Here is a 19,618-nt window from a genome sequence, read left to right on the forward strand (position 1 = left end):
CCATCTTAACCTAATGGCCTTCTCAAGAAAATAAAATATTTTTAACATGAAAAAAAAAGTCATACACTTTGGCATCCATATATGGCTTTGTATGCGGAAAGGGAAAAGTTCATGGTTTAAAGCTAACAAAGACAAGAAACAAGAAACGGTGGACAGACGACCTTATGAAGGTCGCCGTCGACGCTGGATGCAGGTCGCCTCCAACAGGTATCTGTGGAGATCTAAGGGGGCTATGTTCAGCAGTGGACGTCCGCCGGCTGAGATGATGATGATGAAAGGACGGTACTTTTTGAAACTAACTATATTTCGTTTTATAATTAGGTGGTACCCTGTGCTACTACATGTCAGTGCTATATGCGCTCAAATTATGTCATCGATGTCTATTTACATGTATATACATAATTTATTTTGAACTAAAAAAAAAGGTTTTTAACCGACTACAAAAATAGGTGATTATGATTTTGAGTTATCATGTTTTTTTTTGTCACGAAATCATGTCATATTTGTAATCATCGGCACGAATTTTGAGCGCTGACCTTCACCTGCGCAGAAGTGATTTATTGGGTCCCTTTTGTGGTATGAAGTGAGGCGCGGGGGCGGGCTAAAGCGGTGATTGGCCCGCAGCGCATCGCGTTATAGCCGTCACTGGGGATTGGTTCTTTGCTAATAAATCACTTGCGCAGGTGAAGGTCAGCGCTCAAGATTCGTGCCGATGATTATAAAGTATTTAAGTAATTCTGTCACAATAAAATATTTAATTCAAAGTTTGTATATGCTGAGTTTTGTACCGAGCAAAATTTTCACGTCGATATCGACTATAATTTTTGCTTTTTGGGTTGAACTATGTATGTATGTGCTCAAAATTATGAAGTACCATTTTTTTTTATCTTAAGTGTATTTTCCCAAAAATCACCGCAAAAGTGTGAACATAATGCAATAAATTAGACCACATCACTATTTTAACCATACCGATGTCGATAAAAGCACAACACTACATTTAGCCGACAAGAGTGAAAGAGCACACATACTCTATCTCACTCAAACGCGGTGAATTTTGGTCCAAACAGTAGTTTACACTAATATGAAAAAAATAATAAAGTTTGGGGAACCAATTTTACTATTTAAATAAGTTAATGAAAATAAAAAGTAGGGAAAAAACCACTGTCCACGTAGACCGCAAGTTTTGCGCAAGCTAGCGACAATTGACGTTTGATTGCAGTTTGCACCAGTCTTGCCAAGTTTTAAATCAATTTTGAAAAGATAATTAACTCTCTAAGTATATCTTGGACACCAATGGCTAATAAAAAGGTGAAGGAAAACATCTTGAGGAAACCTGGACTATATAGTCTGAAGTCACCAACCCGCATTGAGCAAGCGTGGTGATTAACGCTCAATCCTTCTCTGTGTGAGAGAAGGCCGCAGCCCAGCAGTGGGACGATAAAAAGGCTGTAACAGTAACAGTACCTTAACTTTAATCTTATTAAGTTGGCTACTATTGTCAAAATGTATATGTTTCTGTAAAAGCTCAAACTACGGTAAATCTAAACATTTTCTACTACAACCTAAGATTTACCGATTATAATAATTTTTTTTATTAATGTCTGACTTAAACCGATTATAATTAAAAAAAATATAAGGCATTAAATGTTTAACTTTAGTGCGGTAAATTAATTTAACCAGATTTTTTTTGTATGAAGAATTAAAATCCAAAAAAAAATACCCCTGAGTTATATCGTGTCTTGAATAATTCCCCCTATATTCAGGGGATTTTACAGAAGAAAGAAAGAAAGAAAATAAGTTTTAATGCCCTTAACAAAATGAGCATAACACCGATAAAAAGAACATAAAACAAATTTAAGGGAAAATATGCGTCTTAAAGCGCGTAATACGGCCCTCGCTCAACATAATGCTGAGACCCGAAACGAGACAGAGTCCCAGCGCTGGTTTTCAGCGACAGCCGGTGCTACCGCGATGACGTCAACCGGTGGAACTAATGTATAAAATAAATAAATAATACAGAGCTGGCAACACAAATTAGATTGTTACAAGATGCAACCAATCGTCAATTGAGGTTATATTAATATTATGTGAACCAAAAGTAGTTGTAGTTTATAAGTATTATTATGTAATTATTTATATTAAAGTGTATTATACAAGGTGTTACAAAAGTACGACAGTAAGTCATTTTGGCTCTTTATTTTTCGGATATTAGGAAAGTATCAATGTTATATCATTTTTTGTGGCTGTGACAGCCTCGTTGGTCTAGTGGTCGCAAGCGCGGCTGCTGTGCTCGAGGTCTCGGGTTCGATTCCCGGGTCGGGCCGAAATCGCTTTGTGGGTTTTCTTAAACTGGTCGTGAAGGATTGTCGTCGCATCGGGTTATGAGAGTGAAGGAATAGTGAGTGCACCTGTGTCTGCGCAAATGCTCGTGCACTATAATATGTCCTGCGCAGCTGACTGATCTCCTAAAATGAGAACAGCCGCCGTGGCCGAAATCGGCAGTGGACGCCGTTATATCTTTTATTGTGGCATAAAAATTTCCTTAAAAGTTGGTGATTTTTAACTGGTAATTTTCGTTCCATGGACCATTTAATGGCCGTTTGCTTTTGTAACACCTTGTATATGTATGTATGTATATTTGTAAGGAAAGTGAGAACTGATAGGCTGCTAGTGATGATGTGAAGGTACTTAGTATCGGAGGGAAGATGAATCTCATAACTCGTAAGATTTTACTATAATCATCGGCACGAATCTTGAGCGCTGACCTTCACCTGCGCAGAAGTACTTTATTGGGTCCCTTTTGTGGTATGAAGTGAGGCGCGGGGGCGGGGTAAAGCGGTGATTGGCCCGCAGCGCGTCGCTTCATAGCCGTCACTCGGGATTGGTTCTTTGCTAATAAATCACTTCTGCGCAGGTGAAGGTCAGCGCTCAAGATTCGTGCTGATAACTATACAATTCTTATCTATACTAATTTTATAAAAAAGATTATTTATTTGCATTTGTATGTTTGCACTCTAAAGGCTCCGAAACGACTGAAATAATCTCAAATAAAATCTATGAATATATCAGAGAAAAGATTAACTCAAAATTATTTTTAAAAAAGTTCCTATTTTGATGATTACGTATATATTATTGTATTAAAAAAAAATGTTTTATTTTCTTTAGTAAGAAAAACAATCTTGCCACGATTTAGTTATTTAAACTTTCAACCTCTATTCATTAATTTTGTCTTTGCCTGTAAAAGTCTCAAACTGTTTGTTTTTTAGATTATTTTATTTAATTGAGTTACCTACGTTTAGAATCTCTTCAGATATATTAAAACAAAAAAACGATATTTTTTTTTTTTTTTTTAATATAAAGTCGACTATTTCAACATAAGTGTTGTGAGATGAAGATTTATTGTCACAAAGTAAGTAGGATATGGTCGAAGGCCTAATAGATGGAAAACGTGTGATTTACGTCCGCTCCCAATAAGCTATCCATCTATTTATTCACTCACTAGAGATAGAATAAGGAACTATATGATTTTGGCAAATACCCCATACAAGTAATGTCATGTAAAAAAAGTCGTGGTGGCCTAGTGGGCAAAGAACCATCCTCTCAAGGCGCGGGTTCGATTCCAGGTCAGGCAAGTACCAATGCAACTTTTCTACCTTGTGGCACACTGGTACTCAGCTACATCCCGTTAGACTGGAAGCCGACCCCAACATAGTTGGGAAAAAGGCTCGGAGGATGATGATCCCATACAAGTAATGTTAAATTCCTATCTCTAAGCAAAACGGCGGATGGATAAAATATTGGGAATGGCGTTAAGGAATAAAAACGGTATTTTTAATATTTTTCCTTTTTAAAATTGTCTAAAAAACTATGTATTTGTGAAATTTATACTATTAAGTGTAAAATATTATGATATTGGTACTCAAATGTGTCAACATTGGATGTAAAAAATGTATTTTCGGAAATAAATGTCAAAATTTTTTAGAAACTTATTTTTGGTTTTACTTTTATCTCTTTTTGCTATTTTATCTTCCTTTTTAGTAGATTATAATAACATTTTCTTAAGCTGAAAAGTGGTAACACTAATCATCAGTGTTGCCATATTGAAGAAATTATTTTAAAATAGAAGTAATATTTTTATTCCTACTCAGCTGAATCAGGATAGGCTGCTCCCATTCCAAGCATAGCACAGTTGGGAAATGGCTAGGCAGATGATGAAAATAAAAGTCAAACAGTAATTCTGTACATTTTTATTGATCATGTAACAAACACAACTAATAAATAATAATAATTAATTCATTTAAATACAAATTGTACAAAAGTTACCGCTCTAAAATATTCTATCGGTGTTGCCAACAATTTGGATCGGAAACTACCGATTATCATTAACAACCATTATTATTAAGTACTAAAACATTGTATATTAGTGTACAAAAATACAACATTTCTTCTAAATATGTTTCTCTGACTAAATCGCAATTTTATATTAAGAAAAGAGCAATTAATACAAAATGCGTCAAATTAGCCTCTTTCAATAAAATCTAATTTATAAATATTCCCCAAAAATACTGAAATATTAACCTAAGTTATAAATTAATCATAAATAACATTAAAATCCATCGACTTTCATACTTTTTAAATTAAACACTAAAATAAAATCATTTTTACAATGATGGCAGTATTACCAAGATGGCGCGCGAGCATTTGATGTCAAAACCATTAAAATTACAGACTAGCGTTACTTCTAACTGGCGTTCCAATATTCTATCTATCTCTCTTACTACAGACAGACTTTTAACATAAGCTAAGTAATGTTATATTCCTATATCTGGTAATCAAAACAACAGATAGGATATTGGGACGGCCGTAATATATTTTGTGTCAGAATTTGTACCGGATTTACAAAAGCCTTTATTTTATATACTGGCCTAATGCTAAAGTATTGTAAAGACATCTAGTTTTAACCAGTTTCAGTTCGGTTTGACGGCTTGACGCTTACTTTCAAGCAAAGTTAAGCGCAAGTTTCCATTCAGAGGTGACGTTAAGTTTGGTACGAACCATACATGTGGTATGGACGAGACTATTGCCATCGATCGGGACAACTTCATACTATTCAGAAATTGTCATGTATTTGACTTCATAGTTAAGAATATGGTACGGTTTGGTATTTTCTACCATAGACAGAAAATGGACTGAGCATTACCCTATCTTGTAAAACGAACAAAATGTATGATAGAGCGTGTTTCGGAAGGCACGTTAAACTGGTGGGTCCCGGCTGTCATTTGTACATCATTAGCAGTCGTTACGGGTAATCAGAAGCCAGGAAGTCTGACATCCATTCGGTAATCCACGTTAAGGATGTCACATAGACAGCCGCTGTATAAAATACTGGTACACAGCTACATCCAGTTAGACTGGAAGCCGAACCCAACATATTTAAGCAAATGATGATGAACTTCACACAAAGGTAACACTCAATCCATTCTATACTAAACATCTATGTATTAGGTACAGTTTGTCAAATGCCCGATGAGACTAGACTACCTACGCTTTACTTCTATCATCTTCCTCACTGATACTCGTGGCTACAGATATTTCAGTCACCGGCTCTTTCTCATCAAAGAATATCGCGACTTCGTTATCATCCTTGTCTATAGACTTTATGTCATTCGGGGGAGGAACTACGACTTCGTTTTTTGAAGACGCTTCAGTCTTCAAGTCGCAATTATGTACGACCTCCGTTTTAACAACTTTGTTGCTCTGTTGTGTAGCTTGGTCAGCCTTGCTATTGTCAATCGGTTCATATCCATCGGGTAGAACTATGCCGTCAGAGAAGGATTCTAAACGCACGTTTGAGTTAAAATTGTTGTTAAAGTTGATGTTAGGTAAACTCTGTTGTTGAGAAACATGTTGGACAAATGAGTGCTGTTGATTAAACTGTTGTTGTTGAGCAAACTGTTGGTTAATTTGTTGTTGCTGTTGTTGTTGAATTTGTTGCTGTTGTTGTTGAATTTGCTGGTTTTGTTGTTGAATTTGCTGGTGTTGTTGGTTTTGTTGTTGCGCAATCTGCAGAGGCTGCTGTGTAGGCTTGGCAGGGTCATCAATAGCTTGCAGTATACTCTGCAATAATCCTTCAGATAGCAATTGATCATGAGGCACGGATGACTTGCCTCCGTTAGACGCTTGGATCTGCACAGAGTACCCAACCTTACCACTGTTCGGTGCATCAATGTTGATATTCTGACTGCTCGAAGCGATCTTTTGCTGCAATAGTTTAGCTTCCTCGTTCAAGTCTCTGATCCTGTCAGAAGTCTTCTGAATCTGTTCGCTCAAGTACTGCTGTCTCTCATCTTTGATTGTGTGCTTCTCTTTCAAAGACTTTGATTTCTGAATGTTGAAACTTTCTTTGTTTTCTCTCTTGTTGTTTGTAGTTGGGTGTAGCACTGTATGGGAGGCTGCCAAGTCTTTAGTAAAAGCATCAGGAATAGTTATTTTATTCGAAGATTTGTTTAATGTAGTACCCAAAGAACTGAGACTGTTAATGTAACTGGTAGCTAGATCTACAGGAATCTTTTCCCCATTCTTAGCGGCTTTAAGAATCGCTTCATGGTACGGACAGTGTTTCAATATCGCAGCCGCGTCTAAGTTCGATAGATTAGCGAGTATAGTTCCGTCGATAGTCGTCGTAACTGCGTTGGTGTGAGACCCTGACGTTACGTGGTCTCCCACTCCTACTGTCAGGAGAGGGGCGGAGTAAGAGTCGATAGGAGATCCGTAGAGATTAGCTGGCTGTTGTACTTGTTGGAAGGCAATGGGGCTTCCTGAATGTGGAAGACTGTACAAACTAGTAGGTTCTATGGACAGAGAAACACTGTTACCTGAATTAAATCCAGCATTACCAGTGTCTATATTAATATCTTTGATTTGCCGGATCGGTGGGGGTAAGTAAGCAGGACCGTGGTGAACGTGATCAATACCGTGGGTGTCCTTGTGGTGCGTTGTTTGAGCTATGTTCTGAAATAAACCTTCGGGTACTGATTCCCTGAATTTGATTGGTTGACGAGGATTGCTGCCTCCTGAATGACCTCCACCAGAGTGGTATCCATACGGCAGAGGTAGTCCAGGGCTGTGACGTGGTGGAGCTCCATACTGACTTCCGGGAGGGACGCCGTACTGTCCTGAAGGAGCGACTAATCCTTTAGCTCCTTGCTGCCTTAAAGATGCAGGATACGGACCGTTAGAGAGAGACTCTACTGGCGGAGCTCCGTAAGTATCAAACGGTTTGCCTGATACCACTTGAACTGAGGAGACGACATCACTTTGAGGAGCTGAATGGTTCTCAGTATAATGCGCTTCGAAGACTGTCTTAGATTGATCAATGTGGTTAGAGTCTCCTCCAACGATAGCATTCAAATCAATGTTGGCCAAAGCATCATGATGTACATTAGCGTACCCTGAAGATATTTGGGCAGAAGAGAAGTCATTGCTGCCCGAAGTAAACTGGTTGTTTGTCGACGAGAACTGGTGGCCGGAGAGGAACTCGTTACTGCCTGACGAGAACTGATGATGTTGCTCAACGCTGGGTAAAGTCTGGTCTAAGTTAATGTGGATCTCTTGACCTCCTTGTTGCGGAGGACCGTATTGGTCACTGACCTGTCCAATTGGCTTGGAAACTCCAGGAATTGGCTTCCATCCGTCGTATAACACATGAGGAGGAGTAGGTGGAGCTGGGATGCCTGGGTGAGGTGGCTGTGGGTTAGGATCCGGCTGAGGAGGTCCATAATGACCAACATTACCAATATTCTGCAGCACTAATTGGTCGTTCGGCCCAACTGGTCCAAGAACATGTCCGGGTGGTCCGTATGTGTCACTCGGTATCGGGAAGTTCGGCTTCAGGTCCACAGGCAGAGACACGAGAGGAGTGCCATAGATAGGAGCGGGGAGGTTCAGTCCGAAGTCGATGTTGTTGTCTATGGGCGGCAGAGGTACTTGCGGCAGCTCCGGCAGGGGTAGAGCTGGGGTATCTCTGATAGGGGTCCCGTAGGTAATCTTAGGAGGCCCATATACAGGTTTAGGAGGCCCATAGACTGGTTTCGGGATATTAAACAGCGGTTTGTTCAGTGTAATCTTTGGCGGCTTGAAAGGAACCCCGTAAGTAGGTTTTGGGAGGCTTTGCTTTGGGGGTCCGTATGTCTTCTTTGGGGGCGAGTAGATCGGTTTAGATGGTGTGTACTTCGGTGGGCCGTAGACAGGTTTAGGGGGTCCGTAGACTGGTTTTGGTGGTCCGTATACAGGTTTAGGTCTCTGCACGGGCGGTGGGGGCCCGTGGTAGGTCTGGCTGGGGAAGCTGACGGGCGCGGGGGGCCCGTAGGCACCCGGTGGCGGCTCCGCGAACACTTGCACGTCTGGCACGCCGTACACCGGGGCTGGTACAGGATGCGGAAGATCTGAAACTGAGAATAAATACATTTTTAATGTGAAGTAAGTGGATTTGTTCAACTTGATCAAGAGAACCAATCAATTGTAGTTACATTGTTTAACTAAATTAGATTTTGTGTGGTAATAGCACCCTTTGACATTGATATTAGTCTAAATATCCAATCGGATCAGACAACAATGGTCTCATCGCGCTATGACAGTGAAGGAATAGTGAGTGCACCTGTGTTTGCTCAAATGCTCGTGCACTATAATATGTCCTGCGCAGCTGGCTGATCTCTTTATACGAGAACAGACGTCATGGTCGAATCAGCCATGGACGCTTTTAAATATCCTGATAACTACATTAGAACTCTGCCTCATTGAGACGCCGTGGCCAGCGGCGCAGCCTGGCTTCTTCTGGCATCCAAAGGTCGCCAAGTCGAGTGGCCACGGCGTCTCGGCAGTCAATTGTTTCATCGTCGCTGAAGAAATCGCACGCTGACTGGCGACCACACTGGTGACTGTATAGCGAGGTGCACTGGACTGTGTACATTATAGTGCCAACCGTAGCATCGTCAAGCTGCCAAAGTATCCAGAAGCCACGTAGAGAACTGTAGCTCATGGCCACGCTTCCAATTTGGTACCATACATTTCAATATTGACTGCTTGGATACGCAGAGCTCTAAATGCCATTGAAAGAGGGTGACAGAAGACTACATAATAATATTATTTAACTCACTAGAGTTGGGCAGATCGCTGGGCGGGCCGTATGCGTCAGGCGGCAGTGGCTCGCCGTACGAGTTGGACAGACCCGCCTCGCGCTTCTGTGTGCTCGCTCCTGCAATGTACATATAGGGGGGTTAGTAAGATATGGATGATGATGATGAGGACACAGGATTCGCAGAAGAATTTTCCACTCTTTTCGATCTTGATCAGCAAGACCTATGTCCTTCTAGCTGAGACCAGTTGAGTCCTCTTTCTCGTTTAGTTAGTCACTAGCTTCTGCCAGCGGCTTCACCCGCATCCCGTGGGAACTACTTCCCGTACCGGGATAAAAAGAAGCCTATAGCCTTCCTCGATAAATGGGCCATCTAACACTGAAAGAAATAATGGTCCGATTTGAAAAGTTCCTTGTATCGAGACCGTTACCACATGTCGCGGTGTCGCTTTTGGATCCTAGAAGCTAGTCACATAATAAGAAACAAGGAAGTTATTAAGTTATTGAACATTTTCAGATGTTTATCTATTGAAGATCAGCACTTGTAGGGTAAGCCGAAAATCGATCTCAGTGGCGTGCACTTGGAGAGGCCTATGTCCAGCAATGGACTGCGATAGTCTGATGATGATGATGACTTGTAGGGTTAAGCATTGGTCAGCGTTTTCATTTAATTTTGTCTAATAAATTTTACGGCATATTAGCTGTACAGAATCAAGGAAAGGCAGGAAGATGATGGGTATATAATGAGTAAGTACCGTTCTGCGTGGCCTCAGCGACCAGGTCCTGCTCTGTGTCCTTGCTGACGAGCCCCTTCGGCGCGTCCTCCGCCAGCGCCGCGCTACACAGCGCTAGCGACAGCCACCACACCTAGGACACAAAATACATAAGTATTCATCTTGCTAGTTGGTTGAAAACAATACATTTATGTGGCAACCTAGCGACCCGCCCCGGCTTCGCACGGGATAACAGTGTTTCCCCACTATTTAATGTATGTTATTATACATATAAACTTTCCTCTTTAATCACTCTATCTATTTAAAAAACCGCATGAAAATCAGTTGCGCAATTTTGAAGATTAAAGCTCACAACGAGACAACGGGACAGAAAAAGCGTTTTTTTCATACTATATGCAGTGATATATTTTTAAACGACTTCAAAAAAAGGAGGAGGTTCTCAATTCGACCTAAGTTTTTTTTAGATGTTATTTCGTAGTTGAACTTGAGAATAAACACTGAACAAAGAACAAAGTCAAGTACTGTTCATTGTAATAGAATGAGAAATGAAGGTTTTAATTAAGGAAGAACCTATTTTGTTAGTGCGCCTTGCAACGCTAGATGCGACTCCACAGCAATCATAATAGGAACCTAATGTGTTTGCGGACACAGGTTGCAGTGTCGCGGACATGTTAGTAATGTTTGCGCGCAATGTGTTACTGTTTGCTACAGCGAGTACACCACGAGATACATTTGTGTACCTACAAGCAGTTCTCTCAGAACAAGTGAAACCACAGGAACCGATTACATGAACACAACACAGTCAGAAGCTAGTCTAGCGTAACTGCCTTTGCCCTTCAACAGTACAATGACCGCTAAAATATAATATTACAACCGCAAACGAACGCGCGAGACAGTCTATAATGTGAGCTTTCATTCTCAACTTTTACTTTCTACGTAGATCACGATCTTAGATCATTGCGATGTCAGGTGTAATTCGTAGATATTATATGATTGTTTGTTTGACGGAGTAAAGAAATATGAGCGGAGATGCCATTATGCGGGTCAGCGGCGGCCCTAGCCATTGCGAGGCTACGTGCGGCAGGTCTATGCGAGGCCCTTTGTCCTACGTGAAAAGTCTGTGTTGCGAGCTAGGAGTTATTTTCTTGTTCATAAAAGGATTTACAAGCGGCGATACCTTCTAGGTTCGGCTAAGTGGAAAAAATTTTTGAGCTTTGTTTCACTAAAGCACCTAAACTTGTATAGTAAACAATAGTGCAAGGTGTGGTCGCGAGCGCAGCGAGCGCTAAAAATTTTGATTTTCGGGACATAAAAGTACTGTAATCATGTTAGAATGAACGGTACCGACAAGTGAACAGTCGCGAGCGTAGCGAGCGCGAAAATTTTTGAGTTTTGGGACATAAAAGTACTCTAATCATGTTAGAATGAACTGTACTGACAAGTGAACAGTCGCGAGCATAGCGAGCGCGAATTTTTTTTTAATTGTTTGTCTAAGGACTCTCAAATTAAACTCGGAATTAAGCACAAATAAAAAGAATCCGTGACTGGATCGAGAGCCAGTTTTTGTTACTTTGGTGTTTCAACTTTTTGTTAAATTGAGAACTCAAAAAGTATACGCAGAAAGAATTAGAAATAAAGAAAAAATGCATATTTTTTTGGACCAGATATATATTTTATAATTATAATTTTTTATATTAGTGTGAGTTGTAGCGCGAGGCCCCCCCAAGCGCGAGGCCCTGTGCGAAGGCACAGTTCGCACACCCCTAGGGCCGCCACTGATGCGGGTAAGTATATCTTAGACACCAATGACTGTGTTTCGGATGGCACGTTAAACTGTAGGTCCCGGCTGACATTGAACATCCTTGACAGTCGTTACGGGTAGTCAGAGCCAAAAATAGTCGGGTCCAAAGAAGGCGTATAAGGGCGGAGCTAGCAATGTTCCTGGTACTCCCGCACACCCACATGTTGTCACGCTACTTTCTTAGGAGATTTTCCGTTACGACACCTTTTTTTTAACGACGTCAAAAATCATCAAATGACGCCTCTCACTGTGAGTTAGGAGCGGTGAGGGAGTGTCAGACTCTTACTGACTAAAAACCGTCGTGTTCCGTCGTAGGCCTTTTATATACCAGGGCCGCGGTAACTCGCGCGAACAATCCCGCAGCCTCGGCAGACTCCGTTACGACTCCTCCGCTAGATATTACACTTAGCGGCACGGAATTTGGCCCAAACAAAAATAAGTAGATATCAGCCCAGATAGCAGTTGTATATTATAATTTCGTATGACATTTTGGCAGTTCCTTCGTAAGTGTTAATTAAAACACAGAAAATTTTGTTTCTGTTTAATTTTTATGACACTAGAAGAACAGATTCCGTTGTTGGAAAACAAAGCATGAAGGTTAAGAGTTTAAATCTGATAGACATTGCCGAAGTACTGGCACGTTGCAAAAAAAAGAATGTTTATGATCTTCTTTTGTTTCTTTTTTTTCACAATTTGATGCGAAAATGGGCGTTACTCCAGCTCAAGTTGCTCAAGCAGTTTTGCTAAGAAATCAAGGGCGAACCCAGCGAGAGATGGCTGAAACCTTAAATGTACCTCGTACAAGCTTAAGGTACGCGTTGAAAAGGTATGACCAGACTGGCCTTTACACAAGAAGACCAGGAAGTGGGGGAGTAAGGTGTACGTCAGCGCGCGACGACCGATTTATTATCCTTGAAATAATGAGAAATCGCTTTCTGTCTGCGGTTGAGATACGCCAGCGTTTGCAAACAACAAGATCAGTGAATGTCAGTGAACGCACAATAAGAAGAAGGATGGAGGAACGGGATCTGCGTGCCCGAAGACCAGCTCGAGGCCCGGAACTTCTCCGGCACCATCGCGTAGCTAGGCTTAGGTTTGCTAGAGAACATGCAAGTTGGACGCATGACCAATGGAGCAAAGTTTTATGGACCGATGAATGCAGAGTTGCCTTAAGAGCCCCAGACGGCCGTGAACGTGTATGGAGAAAGCGCGGAGAACGGTTTCTTCCCACCACTACAAAGCAAACAGTAAGTTTTCATGGTGGGTCCGTCATGGTTTGGGGAGGAATAAGTTCAGAAGCCCGTACTGAGTTATTGGTTTTGGAAGGTCGTCTGACAGCAGTGCGGTACATTGAAGATATCCTCCAGAATCATGTTTTGCCATATCAGGGATTCATAGGAAGAGAAGAATTTCGGTTAATGCAGGACAATGCTCGACCTCACACTGCGCAATGCGTAAGCGATTACTTGTATCAGGTCGGTATTCAAAAATTGGACTGGCCAGCAAGAAGCCCAGACATGAATCCTATAGAACATGTCTGGGACATGCTAAAGAGAAGGGTCCGAGCAAATCCAAACCCAACCCAGACTCTCAACGAATTGAAAACCGCACTGGTAGCTGCCTGGGAGGAGATCTCTCAGGTAGAGATAAAAAACATCATTCAGAGCATGCCAGATCGTATGCGAGCAGTCATCAGGGCACGAGGAGGAAACACGCGTTATTAAGATTCTTAAATTTATTGTTTTATTAGAAAAGTTAAATTTAAAAGTTTATACGCTACAGGCCTATGTTTCTTAAGTCAGTGAAACTTAATTAAAATCTTTACATTTCTGATGTTTTTAGTAAATTTTTTTTTGGAGGGGGATTAAATTAAACAATTTCAACACAAAAATTCTCGACTTTCATTTAAATAACATGATTATAAAGCCCAAATGTGCTTGGGCCAAATTCCGTGCCGCTGAGTGTATATTCTCCGAAGCCTGTTTCGACTTACATTGTTATATAATTTGTTTAATATTTGATTGAATAGAAAGCATATACGCACGTCCGAGTTTATGTAGCGAGTAAATTAGTGGTTATTCGTGAAATAATTTATATAAGCTACAAATTAGAGGCTCGTGGTTATGTAGTATAACATGTTTAATGTCTTTGTGGGTAAGTAACAGCCACGCGGGTCGATCGATCATAAGGTTAAGCAACGCTTGGCGCGGTCACCATCTTGTCATGACGAGTTCCTCCGTGTTTCGGAAGGCACGTTAAACTGGTGGGTCCCGGCTGTCATTTGAACATCTTTGGTAGTTATTATGGGCAGTCAGAAACCAGAAAGTCTGACACAGTCTTACCAAGGTGATGCCCGGGTAACTGGGTTAAGGAGGTCAGATAGACAGCCGCTACTTGTAAAACACTGGTACTCAACTGCATACATACATACTAGAAGCCAACTCTACCTACTCGTGGTTAAGAAACGGCTAATCAAATGATAAGAAGCGTAAAACATTTTCTAACAGGGCAATTTTATTAAAAAAAATATTTCCTTCCGGTTGCAATCGAAGGCACGCTCATTCACCAATTCCCATAGACAATAAAAAGCGTGTCTACTTTATAATTCGAGTCTATGGTTGCTATTGTGTCGTAATCATAGACAATGAGTATTGGAGAAAAAATTGGAACCGAGTAGAGATGGGAAGTAATTTGTAGTATCGAGAGTTAGGGATGTGAACGAGTTAGACTTTTTTATTATCGATATCGATAGTTAAGAAAACTTACGGCTTAATACATAATGTATACTATACTTTTTTTTTTGTTCATAAATAATGTTGGTATATGTATCTATCATATTATATAGGCTATTCTACGAAAGATATGTCATGAATTTTTACACAAATATTTTAGTTACACAATGTTTTAAGTCATATATGCATATTTAAAGATATAACTGTCAAAATTATTAGCCAATAAATTAGTATGTTTAGAATGATATACATGTTATGTTTAGTGAAATTAGCACCTGTTTTAGTCAAAAAGCAATAAAAAGAGAGATTCTATGAAATATTTATAGACAACGAAGCGCTAAGAATTCTTTAGATATTTTTGGATGTCACTTTCATTCACATATTTGAGTAAATTAATAAAATTATCGATATTATCTTGACGTGAAGTATTTTAAAAGACAAGTTTAATATACTTAATAGCTTTTATGATGTTATCGAATGTTGCGGAAGTCATTATTTTATCTTTAAGGAAAATTATAATAATATGCAAATTCTAATCCTTACGAACATTTTTTGTGCGAAAGTCACACTGTTCGTTTGTTACGCTTTCACAATGATGACTTAACTGATTACGTTGAATGTGATAGTGTATTGAAACCTAAATATTTTTGAACTAATGAAACATGCAAATTTTTCACTCAGAATGCAAGTAAAGTCGTAGAAAACAGCTACATTTAACATTCAGATATAAAATACTCTATTTTATATCGTAACTTATTCGTAGTTTATTGGTAACTTTAGAACCATATAAAATACTCTATTTTATAAAATAAAATTTAAATAAAATTCAATAAAATTTTCAATTCTCATTCCACGGTGCCACAAAGTGCACCTGAGCTGTCATCTATCGATATCGAGATGACATAGATTATCGATAAGTTTCCCATCACTATACATAAACCAGTTTCCCGCGACTTTCGTTCGGTATCGGGAGCGACTTACGAAGCTTCCGTGTCACACTCACTCACATACATTGTATCTACGTGATAATTCTATTATATTGTTATATACTAATAAGACTAATTATATAGAGGAGCTGTTAGATGCTTTGTGTAGGTAAACTGAGACTTTTTCACAGCTAGCATATTCATCTGCCTAGTCTTAGGCGAGAATGGAAGGAGCTGCACCGACAAGAGCTGGCTCTTAAATTAAAGAAGAAGTCTTCTCTCAACTACATATGCTGTTTAACCTTATGATCGTCCTTCCCGTTTCCCTCCTGCTTACCTACATATTGTATTAGAGTTCAAAGGAATGCATAAACGCGGTTTAGCGGCTGCAGTGTTACACTGCCTATGTCTGTCTATGTCATTGCCTATGTATTAATAATAATAATAATATAATATAATCTTTATTTCAGACCAATGCCCATACATAAAAACATACAAAAACCAGTTTACAAAATTTGAGCACGTATAAATGCTTTCAGGACGTTTGAGTCTTGCTTTTCCGCAATAACCTGTAGGATGCTGTTAGTGCTGCTCCTGACTCTGCTCAGCAATGATGCGAGCCGCTTGCGTATTATAGCATGGAAGCCGTCTACCCTGGCTTCCGCAAACATACCGGAGGCACTGCAGAAACGGGGCAACCCCAACAACATCCTAAATCCGTTATTATATTGGACACGTAGGGCATTGAGCGTTCTCTGTGTATATCTGAACCACAGGCTGCACGTGTAGAAAGTCTGGCAGTAGGCTTTAAAAAGTGTGACTTTAACTTGTTCACTACAACGCACAAACCTGCGGGCCAGCATGTTACTTCGAACCGCCAATGCCCTACGTTCCCTTTCCATGTCAACTTTGTCCTCAAGGTCCTCAGTAACGTAATGTCCGAGATATTTGAACTTGTCAACCCGCTTTAGTTCAATGCCATTTAGCTTTATTGCGGGCACATTTAGTGTACATTTACCGGGGGCCTTGAAGACCATGTACTCGCTCTTCTTCGCATTGTACATCAAACCATGTTGAATGCTATATGCTTCACATATTGCGAGCAACTGCCTCATTGCACTTACAGTTGGGGTCAGCAGCACCATGTCATCCGCGTAACTAAAGTTGTTCATACAAATGTTGTCAATCCAGCATCCTACTCGAGTGCTGCTGAGCCCAACTATAAGCTCATTAACGTACAGGTTGAAGAGCTTAGGAGAACTTAAACCACCTTGCCTCACCCCACACTCCAACCTGTACGTGTCTGAGAAGGTGTTTGCCCACCTTACAAAATTATTCTGATTTTGGTACCAGAAGTGAAAAATTCTTTGCACCTGTGTAGGCACGCCAGTTTTCTTGAGTTTCTCCCACAACACGTCATACGACACAAGGTCGAATGCCTTGGAGAGGTCAAGAAAGCATGCATACACAGGTGTACTTCTTTCCGTATAGTATTGAACAGTGTGCTTCAGACTCAGAATTGCGCTTTCAGTGGAAAGTCCCGCGCGAAAACCAAACTGAGCGTCATGGATATTGAGATGTTAAGGCCTAGGAAGATTTCTGTTTGTTAGGTTTTAAGAACCTTTATACATATCATCTAATCTAACTTGAAGATTATCTAATCTAGTCTATAATCTCATCTAACTTAACAATATTTGTTCAAATTACCTAAGAAAAGATGGATGGATTGCCTGAAGGATGACATGAATAGGAAGGGAGTGAGTGTCAGTATGACGAGAGACAGGGGAAAATGGAAGAGGATGACATATTGCGCCGACCCCAAATCAAATTAGGAACATGGCAGGAGGTAGAAGATTTGTTCAAATGTGGGCAAACCGTGTGTGATGTGTCAGTGGGTCTCAACGATTGGATGTAGCTTACCACTCTCCACCGAGATATCTGAAACAAAACAATACATTTATTAGTTACGAGAAAAATCTTATAAACCGCAACAAAGGTAAAGAAAATTAAAACTATAATGTTATACAAAGTTTTAACGAGTCGATCTTGGTTTAATAACCTCTGAATGACTTGATTACTCAATGCAATGCAACTTTTCTAAGTTTCTATGTACTTTCTAAGTAAATCTTGGACACCAATTACTGTTTCGGATGCCACGTTAAACTGTAGGTCCCGGCTGTCATTGAACATCCTTGACAGTCGTTACGGGTAGTCAGGAGCCAGTAAGTCTGACAACCAGTCTCACCAAGGGGTATCGGGTTGCCCGGGTAACTGGGTTGAGGAGGTCAGATAGGGTAGTCGCTCCTTGTAAAGCACTGGTATTCAGCTGCATCCAGTTAGACTGGAAGCCGACCCCAACATAGTTGGGAAAAGGCTCGGAGGATGGACGAGGACAAGGCATGAAAAACAGTTGACTGTCGTAACCGTCAAATATTTGGCATATATTGAAAACAAAGCAATCCTTGAATACACTTAGCGTGACTAAAAAGTATTATTGTTTGTACAGGCAGTTGTAAAGGAAATAGAAAGTGCTTGTCACACAGCTGTGTAAAACGAGTTCGTCACGTCTCAGTGAGAAGAGTGAAGACTTTTAGATGGTGTGTGTAAGCTTATGTAATTAGGACTGCGGGATTGTTCAAAAGAGATACCGCGGCCCTGGTACATAAAAGGCCTACGACGGAACACGACGGTTTTTAGTCAGTAAGAGTCTGACACTCCCTCACCGCTGCTAACCCACAGCGGGAGGGGTCATTTGATGATTTTTGACGTCGTTAAAAAAAAAGTTGTGTAATAAACTAGTGACATACTATGGTTTGTTAAAATTACCTGCAAGTTCAGTATTATGTATTACTCTGTTTATTTATTGGTTAATAGCAAATAGGTGTTGCCCAGAGCGGGGGCCCGATTCTCCTAAGTTATTAATGTCAAAATTGAATCGCAATAGCAGTTTTAACCATATCGGGCATTCTGCTACTAATATAAGACCAATCGTATTCCAACGACATTCGATTGGTCTGCTATTTTGGTGATTTTGGTTTATACAGTAGTTTGCTCTACAATCATATTGCAATCGTAAATCATTTGCAGACAAAATTATTCATTATTGAATGTTAAAAAAGGATAAAGACGTTTATTTCAAAGAAAAAATACCGGAATGCCACATACGGTTCAATCGTAATTGAGTCGCGATTGGATCTCAGTCGAATGTGAATTGACTTGACTTATACTCAAGTGCTATGTATGAATCAATCACATACTTAGTGAAAAGCAGTCAAATTCAAGTTTTCCTCCAATCAAGCATACGCAAATATTTTCTCACGAAGTTTTCCTTCACAGTTTATCACTTAGAAAGTACCTACATGCCTTTTTAAAAACTTGAAAATCAATCCTACACACATACACATACTAAGCTAAGCGCGTTGACCTTTACACCGCGAACAGGGTCATAGATTAACGCATCTAACAGACAGGACTGCGCGCATACTATTCTACCTATTTCCTTATAAGCGTCGTGAGAAACACATCTGAGTTCTGATTCAGATTTTTGTGAGATAACGCTCTCGATAATTAATTACAACTCGGCTGAAATGAAGAGTCGTTTGCACACACGATTTGAAAGATTGAACGATTTGAATGATGAATTCACATGATTTGAATATTACACCTCCATTTATTTCGCCGGAACATATGGTTCATTTTGCAGCCACAATTTTTTTAGACAAGTCTTAGACAAGTCTTAGACACATGTTTAAGTTTTTGTAGTAAGGCCATTACTGTTTAGCGAGTGAGCACGTGCTTTATTAAATAATCAGTTCTTAAATTAATGCTATGTAATTAAATTGTATGATAATTTACGCATCGAGAACGTAAAGAGTACTTACACACCGATGAACCGATTTTTTTAGGGTTTCGTACCTAAAGGGTAAAACGGGACCCTATTGTTTTTGCTCCTCTGTCCGTCCGTCCGTCTGTCACCAGACTGTATCTTATGAACCGTGATAGCTAGAGAGTTGAAATTTTCACAGATGATGTATTTCTGTTGCCGCTACAACAACAAGTACTAACTAGAATAAAATAAATATTTTGGGGGTCTCCCAAACAACAAACGTGATTTTTTTGCTCATTTTCTAAATAAAGGTACGGAACCCTTCGTGCGCGATTCTGACTCGCACTTTGTAAGATATTTTAAATTTTCTTTTTTTTTAAACAAAATTTTCAGTCGTTCTAATACCAGCTATAATCTATACCTGATCTCTATAATGTGCGTACTACCATTCATCTTCATACAAATT

General features: G+C 40.0%; 1 protein-coding gene across 1 annotated transcript in view; it reads right to left on the minus strand.

Moving 5' to 3' along the window:
* Positions 1 to 5,425: 5,425 nt before the first annotated feature.
* LOC110380951 (uncharacterized) overlaps positions 5,426 to 19,618 on the minus strand; it is a 35,695-nt gene continuing 21,502 nt past the window's right edge. Inside the window, exons 2-6 of the mRNA XM_064043430.1 lie at positions 17,247 to 17,264; positions 9,889 to 10,000; positions 9,155 to 9,253; positions 6,046 to 8,450; positions 5,426 to 5,835 (exon numbers count right to left, since the gene is read on the minus strand). Coding sequence (XP_063899500.1) covers positions 5,542 to 5,835; positions 6,046 to 8,450; positions 9,155 to 9,253; positions 9,889 to 10,000; positions 17,247 to 17,264 — 2,928 coding nt within the window. The 3' untranslated portion in view covers positions 5,426 to 5,541. The remainder of the gene's footprint in view (positions 5,836 to 6,045; positions 8,451 to 9,154; positions 9,254 to 9,888; positions 10,001 to 17,246; positions 17,265 to 19,618) is intronic.

The sequence above is a fragment of the Helicoverpa armigera genome, chromosome 31 (assembly GCF_030705265.1).
Source record: "Helicoverpa armigera isolate CAAS_96S chromosome 31, ASM3070526v1, whole genome shotgun sequence".
Taxonomy (NCBI): domain Eukaryota; kingdom Metazoa; phylum Arthropoda; class Insecta; order Lepidoptera; family Noctuidae; genus Helicoverpa; species Helicoverpa armigera.